Source organism: Leucopleurus acutus (assembly GCF_964270905.1).
Source record: "Leucopleurus acutus genome assembly, chromosome: 3".
In the NCBI taxonomy this organism is placed as follows: Eukaryota; Metazoa; Chordata; class Mammalia; order Artiodactyla; family Delphinidae; genus Leucopleurus; species Leucopleurus acutus.
The window spans coordinates 98325147-98345420 of NC_139145.1; the positions used below are offsets into that span (position 1 = coordinate 98325147).

The following is a 20274-nucleotide window of genomic DNA, read 5'->3' on the forward strand; positions in this document are numbered from 1 at the left end:
ACTCCCTGCATTCCATTCCCTGACAAACTCTAATTAAAGACAGAAGGAGTGTGGGTCTGAATGGCTATGTGACCTTCAGCAAATAATTTAAACTTTCCGTTTTCTTCTTGTAAAATGGAGGTAATGGTGTCTACCCCAGGGGCTGGCTTACTTATGAAACAAGCTGATATTAATGAGGAGCCTGGCCCATTGCCTCCTTCATTTTAAGAATACAATAAAAGTTATTCCACTCCTTTCTTTTTCTCTGGCATCAATCTGATTGTGGTTAATTATGAGACAATAAAATGAATATGAGAAGTAAGCAAAGGTTTAAGGTTTCATTTTCTAAGGCTGTAAATAATACAGCAGAGAAGTTAGTGTTTTACTTTTCATAAGTACAGAGGAACCAGATTCATCTGATAACTTTATGTTTAGTACTTTGCCTGTCTCAGGACACTGTATTATATTAGTCTCATATTTCCATATTACAAATAAGGAAACAAAGTACACAGGGAATAGATAATTCATTTTTCAAACAACATATACCAAGCTGGTCACAGGGATAACGTTTAATGTGCAATTCCTATACTATAAAATACTTCGTCAGGGTGTGTGGTGCATGTGTGTGTGCATATGTGTGTGTTGGTGGGTCTGGGAGTTGGATAGATAAAGCAAGATAGGCACAATGTTACAATGTTAATAATTATAGAAGGTGATGGGTACATGAGGAGTACATTATATTATTCTCTCTTCTGTGATAAAAAGTTTAAAAAATTTTTGAGTCTTATCTCAAGAGTATGTACCTCCCTGGAGTCACACAAAGGGAATATCCTAGCCATTTTACTTGTTTTTAATACTGAAAACCCCAAACTAATGGAGAAGGCTAGTGTCAGAGGAAGAGTTCATTTACTAAAAAACTAATCAGTGAGTAGCCACTGTGGGCTAGGTGTTGTGGGGAGAATAATTATTTTTTAAAAGTAAGTAAATGAAAGGTGTGATACATGATATCTTTCTTCTTCTCTAGAAACATTTGTTATCAAACCATAGAAATATAGGATAACCTTCTTTGGGCTTCTCATAAAAGAAGACACATATTAAGGATTAACTGCATAACTATAATTCTGAAATCCCCATATTTCACCTGAACTCCATACACTTTTCTCTAATATTTCAACATTCTGGTGGATATGCCCAGGTGGCAGGGTAAGGGCACACCCTCTTTTTGTCCAGTTTTCAGAAGAAGCGTTGACTGCCTTTCTGCCATGTTTAGCTTAGGGGGTCCACATTCAGTAAGGCTTTCTGAACTTCCTGTAAGTCAAAGATGATGCCATGAGAATTTCAATAGTTACTTTGCTGCTTTTATAGTAGTCATTAGGATGTGCTTGTGATTTTTATCTATGAAAAATGCAAGAAAAAAACAGAAATGTACTATCAGCACTATTTTTGTGTCCACGGCACACAGTATGAAACCTGACACATAGTAGGTGGACGATAAGCAACTGTGAACATCGTTGGCCTTTACCAAATCATTTCTGTGTTCTATAAGTTCCCCACAGTCAGAATGAATTCCATAAATTTTACGAAAACTCTAACCATAGACCCTTTTTCTTCTTGGGTTAAATGACTCTCCCATCTGAGGAGGCACTTACATAAAAGGTACTCATTGGATGGAGTTATTGTACATTTTTCTTAACTGAAAGACACTTGATTTTTTTCCCTTTATGGTAGCTGCAAAGCTTTCTGGGTAAGTTTTTATGAGATAACTTGAAGAACAGAGCTTTAGAATCACATTAATAGGATTTCAATCCTTAAAACAATTTAAAGAGAGGATTCTGGGATGATGGTGCAGTAGGAAGCACCAGGAATCCATCTTCCCATCGAGACAAAAATCTCCCTGGCAGAATGTATCTGATATAACTATTTTGAAATTCTGGAGTCTATCAAAGACTTGCAACTTCCAGGGGAAGATTTAAATGGTAAGTTTTGGTTAATTTCCATCAATTTCGGCTCAGCTCAGCAGCAGCTGCCCATTTCCCATTCCCAACTCACAGCAAGCAGTTGTGCATTAGAGCATGCAGCATGGAACCAGAAAGGCAAAAAGGACTCTGTCCTCCAAATACTGGGGATCTGTATTCTGATCACCGATTGCTCATGCCCAGGGAAAGTGCAGGATCAGAAAAGACCTGAGAAGCTCTTAAGTGTACACTTGTGGCTGAAAAAAACAGCACAAAAAAACAGCCTATGACAATCAAAAACAAAACAAAGCAAAACAAAACAGCAAACCCCGGGGAAGGAGGAGAATTTGATTCCCAAAGCTTTCATATTATTAGATTCAAATGTCCAGTTTTAAACCTAAAATATCACAAGGCATGCAAAGAAACAGAGAATTATTGCCCATTCAATGGGAAAAACAAACAAACAAAAAACAGAAACTGTCCTTGAGAAAGAGCAGATGGCAGATGTACTAGATAAAAACTTTAAAACAACTGTCTTAAAGATGCTCAAAGAACTAAAGGAAGTGTGGAGAAAGTCAAGAAAACAATGTGAAAACAAAATAGAGATATCAATAAAAAGATAAATAACCTAAAAAGAAACCAAAAAAAAAAATTCTAGAGCAGAGAAGTACAATAACTGAAATGAAAAATTCACTAGAGGGATTCAAAGGCAGATTTGAGCAGGCTGAAGAAAGAATCAGTGAACTTAAAGATAGGACAATTGAAATTATTGAGTCTCAGGAACAGAAAGAAAAATAATTAAAGAAAAGTATATAGAGCCTACAGGACCTAAGGGATACCGTCAAGTAGCCTAACCTACACATTGAGAGAGTTCCAAAAAAATGAAGAGAGAGAAAAAGATTTTTTTTAAGAAATAATGACCTAAAACTTTCTAAATTTGATGAAAAACATAAACCAAGAAGCTCAACATCCAAGTAGGATGAACTCAAAGTTCACATGGAGACAAGTTACAATCAAACTATTGGAATGACAAAGAGAGAATCTTGAAAGCAGCAATAAAAAATGATTTATCACATATAAGGGATACTCAATAAGGTTGTAAACAGATTTCTCACCAGAGATGTTGGAGGTCAGAAGGTAGTGGGACAAGTGTTGGCAAGTATATGAAGAAATTGGAACCTTTGTGTACTGAGGATAGGAAGGTAAAATGGTACAACTACTGTGGAAAACAGTAAGGTGGTTCCTCAAAAAATAGCTATACCAGGAAGCAACCTGAGTGTGCCTTGAAAGATGAATGGATAAGCAAATATATATATATTTCAGCCATTTTAAAAGGATGAAAATTTTGACATATGCTTTAACATGGATGAATCTTGAGGGCATCTGCTGTACAATATTGTCCCTATAGTCAACAACAATGTACCATAAACTTAAAAAGTGGTTAAGAGGTAGATCTCATGTTAAGTGTTCTTACAATACAATAAAAAAATGATAAGGAACACAGATACTCGAATACAGTCCTATGTATTCAAATGTAAATATGTAAATTGAATGAAAATTTATTGTTTAATGGGTATAGAGTTTCAGTTTTGCAAGATTAAAATAGTTCTGGAGCTAGATGGTAGTGATGGTTGTACAAGAATTATGAATGTATTTAATTCCACAGAACTTTACACTCACAAATGGTTAAGATGGTAAATTTTAAGTTATGTGTATTTTACCACAATAAAAATTTTTAAAAACATCAAGGAAAAAATAGAATAAAGATGTGTTGCTTAGAGAAATCTAGTATGCCAGTGAGACAGCCTACTCAGAACTAATTTCCCACCAGTTCACCTTGGAATATCAACTAGCCACCCACTGTTTCCACCACCAGCAAGCTACATCATTCTTTAAAAAGTACCTGTAGAATATAATTAACTTTCTGGGAAGTATCAAAATTGATTAAAGAATAATGTCAAGGTATACTCTTAATTTAAGTCTTATTTGCAATGGGAAGCAAACCAATTCAGAAACTGTGAAACAAAAGAGGACAGTTGGGGCTTCCCTGGTGGTGCAGTGGTTGAGAGTCCGCCTGCCGATGCAGGGGACACGTTTTCATGCCCCGGTCCGGGAGGATCCCGCATGCCGCGGAGCGGCTGGGCCCGTGAGCCATGGCCGCTGAGCCTGCGTGTCCGGAGCCTGTGCTCCGCATCGGGAGAGGCCACAACAGTGAGAGGCACGCGTACTGCAAAAAAAAAAAAAAACAAAAAACAAAAGAGGACAGTTGTGTGACCTCCATTCTCCCAGTACCCTAAAGCCTGTGCCCTTTTTGCAGAATATGTAATTTGCATTCCTTACTCCTAAAAGTCACTGCAGTCAAGTGGTCTGTCCTGCAGGGAAGGCTTGTGACAATCTTCCCAGGCTGGCCACAATGATGGGGCCTCCCAAATGACTTGAGCTCCTTGATCACGCTGCCACTGGACCGACAGGTCTAATTAGGCTAAGAAACACCTTTAATTAACATGGACTACTAGAGTCAACTTTTGACCCAGGAATGTGATTACCGGTGTCAGCCAACCAAATTTACCCTCTTTCATGCTTCATCATTACCAAGCTCATCAGATGTTCTTGAAATCTAGCTTTGTAAGTTTTTTTTTTTTTTTTTTTTTTTTTTACTAAAACCACATAGTTCTTCAAAAGATAAGATCAATAATATTGATGGTATTCAATGGGGAAATGTACATTGTAATGTTTCATTGACTGGCTTTATAGGTGGCAGTCCCTTAAACAAAACACATCATAGATACATCTTTCAATTGTTTTATCTTATTCTGCCTAAATTTTTAAAGTTAGGTCATTGCATTCATAATCTTTTTCAGTAAAGGATCCCAGTAAAAATATTTTAATAACAGAATTTACCAAAAGCATGACATATGTAATATATATAATACATACATACATATATTATATATAGTGTTTTTGTATAAAACTTTTGTATTAATAAATTGTATAAATATTATATATAATAGTATATAATAGTATAAATTATGTATATATATATATATGTTATAAATTGGCTCCATATATCTCTAGGGGATTATGGGTGGGCTTTTGTGTGTGTGTATGTATATTTTGTTGTGGGAAAATGGTGCACAAACTTTCATTTAATTCTCAAAATGGGCTGTGGTCATCCCCTCACAGCCATCAAACGAAAATGGTTAGAAACCGATGTCTAGAGCTATACTGTCCTAATACTGTAGCCATTAGCCACTCAACGCCTATTGAGCACTTGAAACGTGTCAGGTGTGAACTGAGATGCACTCTAAGTATAAAATACACACTGGATTTTGAAGAATCAACATGAAAAAGAAACTGTACATATCCCAATGATTTGCACATTGATTGCATGTGAAATAATAACATTTGGGATATAGCGGGTTAAATAAAATATGCTATTAGCATGAATTTCACCTGTCAGCTAATATGACTACTAGAAAATTTAAAATTACATATGTGGCTCACACTATATTTATATTGTACAGCACTGGTTTGGGAAAAGTCAAAGCTTGATCACAGGCAGGTTGCTAATTCTAGGAGGTTCCTACTAGCAGAAAAAAAAAAAATTAGAATAGTTCCAACACTGGATTATAAGAGAGGTTTTAGCAAAAAATGTCAGACTATGCCTAAACATAACAGGGTTAAAAACATAGATTTAAACTATTTTCATCCAGATATTCCAGCATAATTTCCTTTAGAGAATCATGAATTTGGAAGAAGACTGATGTTAACTCTAAACCATATTATTATTATATTATATATATATATAATAATATAATATATATATTATATATATATTATTATTATATATTATTATTATACTAACTGCCATCCATATTTGCAGATAATTCATGTGATGCATTTTGATAAGAACCTTAGAACAATAATGACTCAAAGCAAACTTTTGCTTTTAGCACACCAATAAGATGCTACATTTAAAAAACCCAGAAAATGTAGTAGGAAGCATTCATGAAGAAACATCTCAAGGGAAACCGGAATTTCCAATCATTAAAGGTACATGGGGCACTGTTGGTGGGAATGTAAATTGATACAGCCACTATGGAGAACAGTATGGAGGTTCCTTAAAAAACTAAAACTAGAATTATCATATGATCCAGCAATCCCACTACTGGGCATATACCCAGAGAAAACCATAATTCAAAAAGACACATGCACCCCAATGTTCATTGCAGCACTATTTACAATAGCCAGGTCATGGAAGCAACCTAAATGCCCATTGACAGATGAATGGATAAAGAAGATGTGGTACATATATACAATGGAATATTACTCTGCCATAAAAAGGAACGAAATTGGGTCATTTGTTGAGATGTGGATGGATCTAGAGACTGTCATACAGAGTGAAGTAAGTCAGATAGAGAAAAACAAATATCGTATATTAACGCATGTATGTGGAACCTAGAAAAATGGTACAGATGAACCGGTTTGCAGGGTGGAAGTTGAGACACAGCTGTAGAGAACAAATGTATGGACACCAAGCGGGGAAAGCCACGGGGGAGTGGCAATGGTGGTGTGATGAATTGGGTGATTGGGATTGACATGTATACACTGATGTGTATAAAATTGATGACTAATAAGAACCTGCTGTATAAAAAAATAAATAAAATTCAAAAAAAAGGTATATGGGTATGGTACTTTGATTCATGAATGTAAATAGTCTTCACCAACCCTTATGTGGTACCTATTATCACCCACATTTTATAGATGTGGAAACAGGTTCAAAAAGGTTGACTCATTGCCCTTTGAGAACAAGAACTCTGTCTTGTTTTCCACTTCGAGGCTACTACTGGGTCTGCCACTTGGTAGGTGCTCAGTGAATGGCCATTGGCTGAAAAGGGACATTTTACTGATTCCAACACAACGTTTCTCTCTAAATACTGTCTGATTCCAACACGATGTTTCTCTCTAAATACTGTCTTATTACAACACCCTTGCTTTTCCCAATACTACATGCCGAGAGAGGTGTACTTTAACTATTTTTTTAAGTTCTCACCATAAATCAATGGGATATAAATATTTTTATTCTTTCTGTCAACAAAATTTGTGTATTTTTTTTTTTTTTTTTTTTGGAAAGCATCGTAATGTTAAATCATGCTTCCTGGAGGTTCAAAACATTACAAGTACCAGCTTGACTGGATATCACACCTAGTTGGTTGGACAAGCATTCAATGCACTAAACAAACGGAACATCTCTGTCCCTCATCCAAGTAATAAAGTACAGAGCAGTGGGCTCGCTCTCTCTCGCTGTCTCTCTCTCCCTCTTTCTCATTCTCAACAAGGGTCTTGATCTCGGTTGCTTCTGCTCCTTGGAGTTTTGGATTTTCTCCTTGAACCCAATCCCAGCTGCCTCTTCTTTGCGCTGGAGAATGCACGTCCAACAACATGCCTCTAAAAGTTCTGAGATTTACTTATGACTTAAAAACAAATACTAGATCTGAGCTCTTTCGATCTGCGCTCTTTCGATCTGCGCTCTTTCGATCTGAGTCTGAGTTCATCCAGGAATCCGCGTCCAAGGGCGGAATTCCTCCAGCAACAATTCCTGCTCCATTCAACTCACGAGCGTGAGCTGAGTCTGGTGCGTCTGCTCACACCGACTTGCACGTCGGGGCTCGCTCGCACATACCACCACAGGGTGGGTCTCAGCCTCTCCCGGAGCCTAAACTGAAGGTCTGAGAGGACGTCGCACCTGGTCCCCACCCCTTCCCCGCCAAACCCTGCACAATAACCTCTCCTGCACGCCCAGAAAAGCAAAGCCCACTCCGTTTCCGGTCCTGCCCAGGCACGATCGCTCCAGTTTACCGTCATGTACCACCAGCTTGCGAATGCCATGGCGACAACCGATTTGCTCTGAGTCGCGCAGCGGAGAACCCGGCGAGGACACGGGGTGCAGCGCAGCAGGGGCGGGATCGCACTCCACCAGCCCCGGACCTGGCTGGCGCTGAGCTTTTCAAGCCCCACAGCTGTCAGCGGGGGAGGCACCTGGGCGGGGCCTACATCGGCCCTGCCCTGCCGGGTTGACCCCGCCCTGCCCAATTTGGCGCAAGGCTGGTTAGGGCAGAAGTGTTATTTTTCCAGGCAGCCACGCCCTGCAGCCCGGACTTTACGCGGAAGACCCGACTTTTAGCTGAACTACCCCACCCAGTTCGGGGTCCCGAATGAAATGTATTATCCTTTTATCCTCAACCGCCTTTCACCCCAGTCTCATCAATCAACTTTTCCCAACGCAGGCGAACTCCAATCTGGCTTGCTCCACGCCCAATACACTTGGCCCAGGCCCGGCAGTACCCAGCCACCTCCCGTCACCTGCCCAGAGGCAGGTTCTGAGTCCTAAGTCCTTCTCAGGCTCGGGAGGGGGCGCACGGGGCAGCAGGCCAGGCAGGCTACCGCAAGGAGGCGGCCCACGGCTCCGGGGCCGGGGTCCTCCCCGCGCTCAGCCCTGCGGCTCCGGCTCAAGTGCCACTCACCTCCTGAGTGTGGCGGGCCGCCGCAGCGCGCCGGGGCCGCGGGGAGGCGGCGGGCTTCTGGCCCGGTTGGGACATGGCGAGGCCGTGGGGAGCGCAGACTGGAAGGGAGGCCCGGGCGGGGAGCGTTGGGAGCGAGGGAGGGAGGGAGTGGAAGGGCTGGCGGGCGCGCCCCGTGAGGCAGCTTTTCCGACCCAGCCCCGAACCCGCGCCGGGGCTCTGCCTCACCCCGCTGGGCCCTCCCCTTCCTGCCCGCCGCTGGCTGTGCCCGGGCTGTAGCGGTCCGGGGCTCCCGGCCTGCAACTTAACACCCTCGGCCCCGAATCTTCTCACAGTGATGCCCCCACCTCCACCCTAGCACTGCTGGGTTCCCCGTGGCTCACAGAGAGGAGAGGCTGGAGGTCGCGGGGTTCCTCCTTCGACTTGCCCAGACTTGGCTTGCAGTTGCAACGGGAGAGCAGGACCCGGGCGTGGCCCGTCTACGCCTCAATACCCCACCCTAAGAATTTCAAGAATTAGACACCTTTTCTGCAATCTGCCCTGGTTTAGGGCTGTGAAATGTAACAAGCCTGAAGTGAAATATAACAAGCCTGACTAGAAAACGCTCCTCTGCAGCGATGGTCTGCCTGTAGTTGCTGCCGGTTTGTGATCAGATCTGACAGAAGAAAACTTGTTACCCTGCAATGACATTGACAGTTTGGGACTCAGGGTCACTGCTGCCTTCCATGTTGTGTTTTAGACCGTTGGAGAGCGAGGGGGCAGGTTGTAAGGAAAGATTGGTCACTGGTGCATGGCATTTGGCAGAATCGAATTCTTGTTTCCTTCCCCCTTCTCATTTTTAGGGATCCTAACTTCCGTTTATTCAAGGGACTGGCTAGCCTCATTCTTGATGGGGGCAGCAGGGAGGAATGATTTAAACGCAATTCCTCTTAAAGGGTTCCACTTACGATCTATGTATCTGATATTTCCAACAAACAGGCGGTAGGACAGGAATTTATACGCAGAAATGAATCAACTTGGATATGGGGCCAGTGATTGTCCATTCAAGAAAAATTGATTGGTGGCCTCAATTACATTTATAATTAAGGAAAATATGTCATAAGCATGAAAAATGCTTTTATGATTGTGACCAAACACCTACAGTAATTTAAGCAAACACAGAACTAACAGGGTGAGATAATAGACCCACCTCCAGGCCCAGGACCTGGAAGCATCTAACTCAGGATCCTAGAGAGCCAAGATTCAGGATCCCCCGAGTACATTATTCTGACTCTGGAAGAACGGTTCCCATTAAAGTTGAGGTATTTTCTAACAGAGTATTTAAAATTGAACTTAAACCAGTTGGTTTTATATTTTGAAAGGCTTCCATGTAAAGCACAGTGAAAGGAACTATAGAGAGAGCGATATAAAAGTTAAAATACATATTTCCTGCCCTCCAGGAACTTAGAGTTTAGCTGAAGTCATATGGCATTTGTAACACATGCTCATCTGGGTGGCACTGAAAGACATACAGTGTGTGAATGAGTACAAATGTGCTTTGGGAATTTGGGGTTCTGTGGGTTTGGGGGATTATAGGAAGGGAAAGGAGGCTTGAAAGGGCTGGCTGGCTGGTGGGATGTGGTCAGAAGAAGAAAGGGTGGGGACAGATCAGGAAATAAAATGGAGCCCACCCACCTGGCTGGAGCCTCTGGTCCAAGGTCCGGAGTAATCAATCCATGTATTAACTTATTTATTAAGCAGCCACACTATGCTTCTGATACAGTTGATACCAAAATCTGTAAGAGAATGAATGACTTCAGCCTCCAGGCTTTGCTCAAGAGTCAGAACTCATATAAGCAGAACAATTACAGGCTAAACAGCACATTAATGATTATAAGTAAAGAAGAATTTCAAAGAAGTTGAAGAAGAGGATGATGTTTTCACTTTCTCTTGCAGTCAGTGAGGAATTTGGAACTTTGATACCATGACCAGCATTTGAGCATCTTGGGGAAGCTCGTTTTAAATATGTATGACACCTTTTGCTACATTTTTATTTGCACATATTCTAAGTAGAGGCATACCTCTGAGATATTGCAGGTTTGGTTCCAGACCACTGCAGTGAAGCAAATATCACAATAAACTGAGTCACACGAATATTTTGTTTCCCAGTGAATACAAGAGTTACGTTTACACTGTACTGTAATCTATTAAGTGTGCAATCGCAAGTCTAAAAAAGTAATGTACATACCTTAGTTTAAAAATACGAAAACAAAACCAATTACCATGGTAGCATCAAAGATCACTGATTATAGATCACCATAACAAGTATAATAACAATGAAAAAGTTTGAGATATTGCAGGATTTACCAAAATGTGACACAGAGATATGAACTAAGCAAATGTTGTTGGAAAAATAGCACCTATAGACTTGATCGATGTCAGGTTGCCACAAACCTTCAATTTGTAAAACATGCAATCTTTGCAAAGCACAATGAAGTGAGGTGCAATAAAACCTGAGGGGATGCCTGTATTTTATTTCTTTATTTACTCAGTAACAGGATGCCTGCTATGTGACAGGTTCTGTGGAGGTAACAGGGGCCTGCACTCAAGGACCTTACAGTCTAGTAGGAAACACAGACAAATAAATCCACAATGACCATGTGATGAGGGCAGTGGCCAGCATATGTATTCCAAGAGTGCTGTTGGATCCCTGGAGGGGCTTCTCATTCTGACTGAAGGGTGGGCAGGCTGGGGAGAGTGGGGAGCTCAGGGCTGCTTCCTCCCCACATCTTTGACTTGAGTTAGTTGAAACCTCCTCTGAATAATCTCCACATTGTATCTCCTCTCCCCCTGTCCCCATTACTGCTGTAGTTGTGCAGGAACTCATCACTTCTCATTGGGAAATGTATAAATGAGAAAAATAAAGGCAGGATGGTATCCAGAGAAGGAGCCAGGGGAGCCTGAGAAGGTGCTGCAGAAGGAAGATAGTGGAAATGTGGGCGCTAAGGTCCAGGGAGGAGGGCCTCTGAAAGGAAGGGCTGGCCCACAGTATGAAACGTCACTCAAAGGTTGGGTCAGACAATGCAGGGAGTGTCCATTTGCTCTGACAGCTGAGAGGTTTTTGATAAACCAGCCAGTGGGTAAAATTGAGAAGGAGGCAGGGCATTTTTCCAAGGTACCCACAGTTTGGACAGTGCCCTTCACTTTGGATGGTATTTCTTTCTACACTCTTGGAGGGGAAGTTACCCCCAGAAAACCTGGACCTTCTGGCTGACAGCCAAGTGCCCTCTGATCCTGCTGAAACTCATCTGTCCTATCTGCCATCTCAAGATTCTCAGCCAAGTTTGCTCCACTCCATAGTAATGTTTTCCTAAGTAAACCAGAAAAAAAAAAAAAAAAATCTGTGTAAACAGGCAAAGACTAATTAGCAAAATAGGCACAGGCTCTCAGAGTCTCCTTTCCCTTTTAACAGGCATGTATCTGAGTAGGAGCTTCATGTTTCTGACCTGAATTATCCAGAAGAATGGCTTCAGTGGTGAAGTTCTGTGTGTAAAGGAGGTGAAGGTGTGCTGGCCAGTAGGAGACAATGTTTAGACCATAGGAGCCTTGCCGTGTGCAGTGGTCTGAATGTTTGTGTTCTCCCGAATTCCTACGTTGGAATGGTAATGCCCAAATTGGTGGCATTAGTAGGTGGGACCTTTGGATGTGATTAGGTCATGAGGGCAGAACCCTCATGAATAAAATTAATGCCCTTATAAAAGATCCCTGAGAGAGCTCTCTTGCCCCTTCCTCCTTATGAGGCTGCAAGAAGACGTCTACCACTTGGAAGAAGCCCTCACCCTACCATGCTGGCACCCTGATTTCAGACTTCTGGCCGCCAGAACTGTGAGAAAAACATTTCTGTTGTTTCTAAGCCCTCCAGCCTGTGGCATTTTCTTATAGCTGCCTGAATGGGCTAAGACATCTTGCTTCTCAGTTCACTGGGCTTGTGTATGGATGGCAGATGAGGTAGGGGAAGGGGGAAAGAATGGAGATGGAAGGTTGGAGGGACAGAGGAAGAAGACAAGAAAGAGAACCAACAGGAGATGAAGTAGTTTTTAGTTTTCACCACTACCAAACAAGAACTTGAGTCATACACATACCTATAGGTGGGACCTCAGGTTTTACTTCTCATTCTTCACATCCCTCCAGATAGTGAAACACCTGCATATACCTTCAGGCCTTGTTCTTTAACGTGACACAATTTTCTGCTTCTTGTCTGTGTGGAACACAGAGGGCTGAGTCACAACTGCTTTCCAGGGCTGTACTAGGGAGTGCTCTTGGGATCAATACCTGTCGAAGCAAAGGAAAGATGGGCAAAGGGAGAAGTTCAGCTGGGATACAGATCCAGTAGAAGCCTCACATGATCCTTCAGGGAATGACGAAGATGTGATGCCCTTTAGAGATGTCCAGGGTTGGCAAGAGAGAGCTGAGCCCTTATAAGCCTGCATCAACCAGTCTTTGGATATGGTTGAAGAGGGAGGGAGCATGGCTTTAAGGAAGGGAAGCATCTCCCTTAAGCTGTGGCAACCCCCCAAGTGGCTGATGAGTGTTGTCAGCTGGTGGCACTCCAGGAGCTGGAGTAGGGCCTTTTTATCCCCGAAGGGGATTCAGGTAGCTGATCACACCTGCTACACCCCCCAAGGCTATGTAACATCATAAAACTTTGGAAAAAGAATGGAGGAGAGAATCAATATTGCAAAAGTATCCTGTCAAATTGCTGTATAAAAGAACATTAGGTTTGAAAACATTACCCATTTTATTAAATTTCCCCCCCCCTTTTACAAAGGCATTTGTCTTCAAGAAGGCAATAGTGAAGAATACTTTGTTTCACAGAGCAGCCAGCCTCCATAGAGTCAATACTACTATCCAGATATACAGAAACAACAACTTTACCACTTTTATTGCTGAGAATGGGTATAAAGATAAAATAAGCTTTTTATTTTCTAATTTTGTCTAGTGGTATTAAAACAAAACAAAACAAAAGAGATTGCTCTGGAGGTCTGGCAGCTGGTGAGGAGGTAGGTGTGACACCCTCTGCTTGCCAGGAAGCTCTAAGCCTTCAGCTTCTTCTGATTTCCTTGCTGATTTCCCTTAGGTTTGCAACCTTCTGTCCCATGGCTGTGGGTTCACGAAAAGAGCTCAGCTTGTACAGTTAGTACGCTATGCTCTGCGGTGTCAACAACTAACTAGAGATGTGTAGATCATCCCTCTCCTGGTTCGCAGTTCCTGATGGCTCCTCAATGCCAGCAGGACGGCATTCTGATCCCTTAACATGGCCTCCCAGGGCCTGCAGGTTGTGTCCTGGGCAGCCTTGTCTGCAGCTTTGTGCCTTCATGCCACTGTGTTCCAGCCATGCCTTCCTGCTTTCAGATGCCAGAACACGCCGGGCTCTTCCCAGAGTTCCTGCCTCTGCTCATTTTCCTTCTCCTGAAATACTCCTCCCTTCCCATCCCCAAAGCTTTAACTTTCCCCAACACTGCATTAGATTGTAACTGTCTAAGCCCATATAAAGCCCAGGATCCTCATGGCTCAATACTAAATTCGGCTTATATTTAAAGAAACTGTGGCCCAGTGTTCCAAAAGTAACTAAAATCATTTAATCTTCACTGCAATCCCTTTACTGCAATTGAAAGTGCCTGAATGGGCACACAATCTGAACACTCAGCAAAACATCTTAAAAATCCTCTCTCTATCTCACTCCCACTGTCCCCCCCATGCGGAGAAACTTATTCTATAAACATTTCAAAAATCAACCAGAAGATGCTCTCTTGTTCTATTCCCCCTTCTTGTTTCCTTCTGCAATGATGCAATTCCTCCTAAAGGGTCCGAAGGAGGTAAAATCATTGTGAATATTAATGTTCTTTTATCTGCCTCATAACTGCTTGTCTATATCCTCCATTAGACTCCATGGCCAAAAGGATCATTTCAATCTTATTCACAGAACGTGAGACTCGGCCTGGCACAGAATATGTCCTCAATAAATATCTGTGGAATGAATAAGAACACATTGCTGGGTCTTTCCAGGCTAACCTTCCTTCTTAAAAGATGAAAGGAGTAGACTGGGTAATTTAAAAAGACACTTATAATTGAAATGGTCTCTGATCACATAAGATCAGGAGGTCAGAAGAACTGTCTAAACACTTCGTGATACTGTTCATATTGAATGGCTCTCACAGTCAATAATGACTGTAAGTAAATCAAACACGTATAGTGCTTACTATGTACTAGGAATTTTTAAAGGATTTAGCATGTATTTGCTCATTTCACCCTTGTGAGGTAGGAACTGTTATTTGCCCCCATGTTATAGGTAAGGAAACTAAGGCCCAGGGAAGTTGAATAATTTGCCCTGGGTTGCAGAGCTGCGAAGTGACAGCATCAGCATTTGAATCTGGTGGGCTAGCTCTCTAGTGTGTGCTCCTAACCACTACTCTAAGATTACTCTTTGCTGTATACAAACATTGATAATGGACTGGGGATGTGGATGGGCTGCATGACATCTTGGGGGTGGAGATTGAGATTATATTTCAAAATGAGTAATTTAATATCTGCAATGATAAAAGTAAATTTTTCTAAGGTACATTAACTATCTGGTCTTCAGAGTGTATCTGGAGATGATAAAAAATAATACACCTAGCCAGTCACTAAAGGTCATATATTATATGATTCCATTTATATGAAATGTTCAGAATAGGCAAATCTGTAGAGACAGACAGTAGATTAGCAGCTGTTTAGGGCTGGTGGAGCGAGGAGGTTGTAAGGACAGAAGGGAGATAGCTAAAGGGCTTGCGGTTTCTTTTTGAGGTGATAAAAAATATTCTAGAATTGACTGGTGATTTACATGTTGGTGAATATATTAAAAACCACTGAATTGCATAGTTAAATTGGGTGAATTGTGTAGTATGTGAATGATATTTCAATTAAGCTGTTATTTAAAAAATACTTCCTTATAAATCTGTCTTCAACATGATAGCTATCTATGAATTTCAAAAGAACACTTTAAGATCCTTCTGTTGGGCTTCCCTGGTGGCGCAGTGGTTGAGAGTCCGCCTGCCGATGCAGGGCACACGGGTTCGTGCCCCGGTCCGGGAGGATCCCACATGCTGCGGAGCGGCTGGGCCCGTGAGCCATGGCTGCTGAGCCTGCGCGTCCGGAGCCTGTGCTCTGCAACGGGAGAGGCCACAGCAGTGAGAGGCCCGCGTACCGCAAAAAAAAAAAAAAAAAAAAAAAAAAAAAAAGATCCTTCTGTAGTACAAGTCTTTCACTTAAACTTCTGTTTACCCACTTACATTTGCTGCTCCTCCAAGGGTTTTGGAAAGATACTCACAACAGGAGCACTTTTCTACCTGGCAGATTCAGGTTGCATGTTGGTTAGCTACTTCCAGCAATGAATGTGCTGCTGGAAGATTATCTTTAAACCTTTAAAAATGGTTATTATGAATAAAAATTTATTTCAAACATTTTAGGGGTGTTTATTCTCAGAAAATTCTTGTTAAACATAAAATTATTTTTCTATTAAAATTTTATTTTGGAATAATTTTAGACTTACAGAAAAGCTGCAAAGATAGTACAGAGTTCCCAGTTTCAGTTTCCCCAGTTACCATCTTATATTACCGTGATATATTCATCAAAACTAAGAAACCAACACTGGCATATTATTATTCGCCGAACTCCAGACTTTATTTGGATTTCACCAGTTACGTCATCAATGTGCTTTCTCTGTTTGAGGTTCTAATCCAGGATATCGCCCGCCGCACTATGGTCACATCTTCTTAGACTCCTCTGTGGTCTGTGACAGTTCTTTAGTCTTTCCTTGACAGGTTTTCATGACCTTGACAGATTTCAGGGGTACTGGTCAGAGGTTTTGTAGAATGTCCCTCAATTTGAGATTATCTGATGTTTTTCTCATGATTAGGCTGGGGCTGTGGGTTTGGGGGAAGAATACCACAGTGGTAAGTGGCTTACCATCACGTTGTATTGGGGGTACCTGATATCCATGGGATTTATCACTAGTGATAGTAACCTCAATCACTTGAGTAAGGTGGTGTTTGCTGGGTTTCTCCACCGAAAAGTATAATCTCTCCCTTCTTATACTCTATTCTTTGGAAGCAAGTCATTAAGTCCAGCTCACACTCAAATTTTTTTTTTTTTTTTGGCCATACGCAGGCCTCTCACTGCTGTGGCCTCTCCCGCTGCGGAGCACAGGCTCCAGACGCGCAGGCTCAGCGGCCATGGCTCACGGGCCCAGCCGCTCCGCGGCATGTGGGATCCTCCCGGACCGGGGTACGAACCCGTGTGCCCTGCATCGGCAGGCGGACTCTCAACCACTCTGCCACCAGGGAAGCCCTCAAATTATTTTTAAATGTGAAAATTATTCTTATTTTTTGAAATATTTTATAAGACTTACAAAGGTGATTACAATTGACTGAGAGGGTGAAGTTTAACTGAGGCCCAGCCTCTCTGCTACGAACTAGCAATTGAAAAGTTATAATGAACATACATCCCCTGTCTTGCCATCTTCTTCTGGAATAATTTTGAGACTTGGGTTACTTTTGTTTCTATGAGTGGCTTGGCTTTTCTGCTGGTATAATTGTCATGTTTATGATGGGATTAGGTGAAGGGTACTTGGGTGGTTTGTTGCTGCCTAGTGACGTACAGAGAACTGTGAAGGAAAAACTACTCTGTTATCAGCCCAGTTCTCCTTACCTGCAGAGTCAAAAGTACCCTTTTGGTTTCATTATATTGTGTTTATTAATTAGATCCAGTTCAGAGTCTAAAGGCACTGGTTACAGAAGATCATACTTTAAGCATGACTTGTTTTTCAAATCAACATAGCATAGTTCTGAGGTAAAAATAGCCTTCTGGCAAAGAAGCTTCATTGCTTTGTAATACTCTTTTGCTGCAATAGGATTTTTACTTATATGAATTTTGGATTATTTTCCAAGAGGTATCACTTGGTACTGTTCAAGCCAATAGCACTTTTATGAGTAGATTAGTTTCCTTTTTCTGTGTTTTTCTGTGTTTCTGTGTCCCTCCAAAAAAGGTATGTTGGAGTCTTAACCCCATACTACAGAATCTGCCCTTATTTGGAGATTGGGTTTTGCAGAGATTACCAAATTAAAATGAGGTCATTTTATGGGCCCTAATCCAGTATGATGGGTGTCATAAAAAGGAGAAATTGGGGCATAGGTGCACACACAGGGAGGATGCCATGTGCAGTCTGGAGTTATACTGCCGTAAGCCCAGGAACTACCAGAAGCTGGAGAGAGACCTGAGACAGATCCTCCCCGGCACCTTCAGAAGGAGCGTGGCCCTGCGGACATGCTGCTTTTGGGCTTCAGCCTCCAGAACTATGACAGAATACATTTCTATTGTTCTAAGCCAGCCCTAGCTGTTGTTACGACAGCCTTAGCTAACTAATACACTCAGGATGGGGAATGCGGGACACAAGTATAAAGATCCCGGCTCAAAATGACTCAGACCTTCTCCAGTTTTTTCCTGTACCAGGAAATGCCTCTCGTGAATTTGAATTCTGATTTGAGCATTTAGTCTAGAAAGAGTAACTACCTCTTCAACTGGGGTTGTGTTTCTACAACATTCTTAGGAAGAAGGGCTACGATGTCACTTCTCTCTGTGTGGATGAATCCACCTTTTAAGTTACATTTACTATGAGGCTTTGGATCTTTTTTTTTTTTTTTTGTGATACGCAGGCCTCTCACTGTTGTGGCCTCTCCCGCTGCGGAGCACAGGCTCCGGACGCGCAGGCTCAGTGGCCATGGCCCAGGGGCCCAGCCACTCCGCGGCATGTGGGATCGCCCCGTACCGGGGTACGAACCCGTGTCCCCTGCATCGGCAGGCGGACTCTCAACCACTGCGCCACCAGGGAAGCCCTGGATCTTCTTACTCAAGTTTTCTTCTTCCATTCTTTCAACACTCTCTTTCACAACTTGTCTGAAGCTCACTGCCTTGCTGGTCTTGGCGCTCTCAAGCCTCTCAGAACAGGGCCAGGCAGCGACACCCCTCTGCTCTATGGTGTCACCTTCACATTCCTGCCCTCACAAACCTGTTCATTTCTCTCTCTGGGTTGAAGTTTCAGCACTTAAGTTAGTATTTTGGGATATTGTTTTTCTTTAAATGGCAGAATCTTTGAAGAAAGGGTCTTTCAACAAATTGCTCATAAATCTAATGGTAACAATTTATAGAATATTTATTCAGTACCTCTGTACTATGAACGTATATATGGACACTTGTTCATGATCACATAGAGCCAGGAATCATCACAAGTTGGATGTGATATATACATCTATATAGACTATATATACATAGAGAGAGACACTATATAGATATATATAGATATAGACACTTGTTCATGGTCACACAGAGCCAGGAATCATCACAGGTTGGATGGACTCTGAAGCCCTGACTCTGGGAATCACATTCAGTAAAGACGGCCTGTTAAACCAAGTCTGACTAATAGAGCACTAATCTTTCCTCAGAAGAGTGTCAGCACAGGGTAGGTGCACTATTCATATTTGTGTTGCAGGAGGTGTTTGTAGCTCTGTATGGGTATTACTATGCTGTAGGAAAGAGGCATCATAAGGGAAGAAACCTCTCTACCGCAATTATGAGGTTGAACCATCTAAAATTGCCTATATTCAAAATGTTTGACCTACAGAGATGACAACTTCATACAATTTAACCTCATACAATTGCTAAATGGATTTAAGCTAAAAGAAGGTTCAGTATCTTGCTGCTTGATTTGTTTTAAGACTTTTCCCCCATATCCATGAGCTCTGACTCCCATTGCACCCCTGGTTTCTGACAAGGACAGTTCATTATTGTGTTTCTGTCACTGTGTGTTCCTGACCTTAGCGGCTCTCTCACATTCAGACATTTTGTTTCAATAGGCATGGTTAAAGTTCTTCCCCCATGAAAGACCGCTGGTGCCTGGGATTGGGAATGTCGCTTCTCCCAGGATCCGTTGTTGACCACCTTCTCTTAAATATTTGAAGTCAAGGGACCAGATTTCTCTTTCTCCTCCACCGATCTGTTCTGTGGCCCAGACCAGTCAACCTTTGCCACCTTGGTTTCTGCCTTGATAAGACAGTCTGGGGCCAGTGGACAAGTCTATCCAAAGAGTCACGAGAACTGGATTCTAGTCTTCTTCCCAGAACCAGCGATGAGACCTTGACCCAACTGAGCAGTTTCTTATCTTTCTTAATTAACTAAATGGGAATTATGTTCATCATGCATGATTGACAGATTTATTATGGGTATTTAAACTATAAAATGCTATGCATATGTAATATGTTTCCTTAGCACTGCACCTAAACCTCAAGTTAGTAGAGGTAACGAAGATTAGCTAAATCCTGGTAGATCTAGCAAGCTAGATAATAATGATGGGGATATAATAGCTAACAGTCACTGAGAATTTTCTCTGTGACAGACACTGCTCTAGATGCTTTACTTGAATATTCTCATATAATCCTTATAACAACACCATAAGTTGGATGTTACTATCTCTATCTTACAGTTAAAGAAACTGAGTTACAGAGAGGTTAAGTAAATCACACAGTACATGGCAGGCATCGTATCCACAGCCAGGCATCGTATCCACACTTTCAGCCTGTGGTTGAGACATTTAGTGCTCACCAAATATCCATGTGAACCCCCTCATTTCCCAGACTCCCTTGTAATTATATTGGCCTTGTGAGTAGTTCTGGCCACTTGACTGAAAGTGCAGTGATGTAGGTTAACCAGTTTGAAGCATAAAAGAGTGGTTGTACCTCCTACACTCTTGA

The 20274-nt window shown here is 42.0% G+C and overlaps 1 protein-coding gene across 1 annotated transcript in view; it reads right to left on the minus strand.

Moving 5' to 3' along the window:
• The window catches only part of CAST (calpastatin), a 128329-nt gene extending 119652 nt beyond the window's left edge, over positions 1 to 8677 (minus strand). The window contains exon 1 of the mRNA XM_082837361.1: positions 8459 to 8677. Coding sequence (XP_082693487.1) covers positions 8459 to 8533 — 75 coding nt within the window. The 5' untranslated portion in view covers positions 8534 to 8677. The remainder of the gene's footprint in view (positions 1 to 8458) is intronic.
• Positions 8678 to 20274: the final 11597 nt, after the last annotated feature.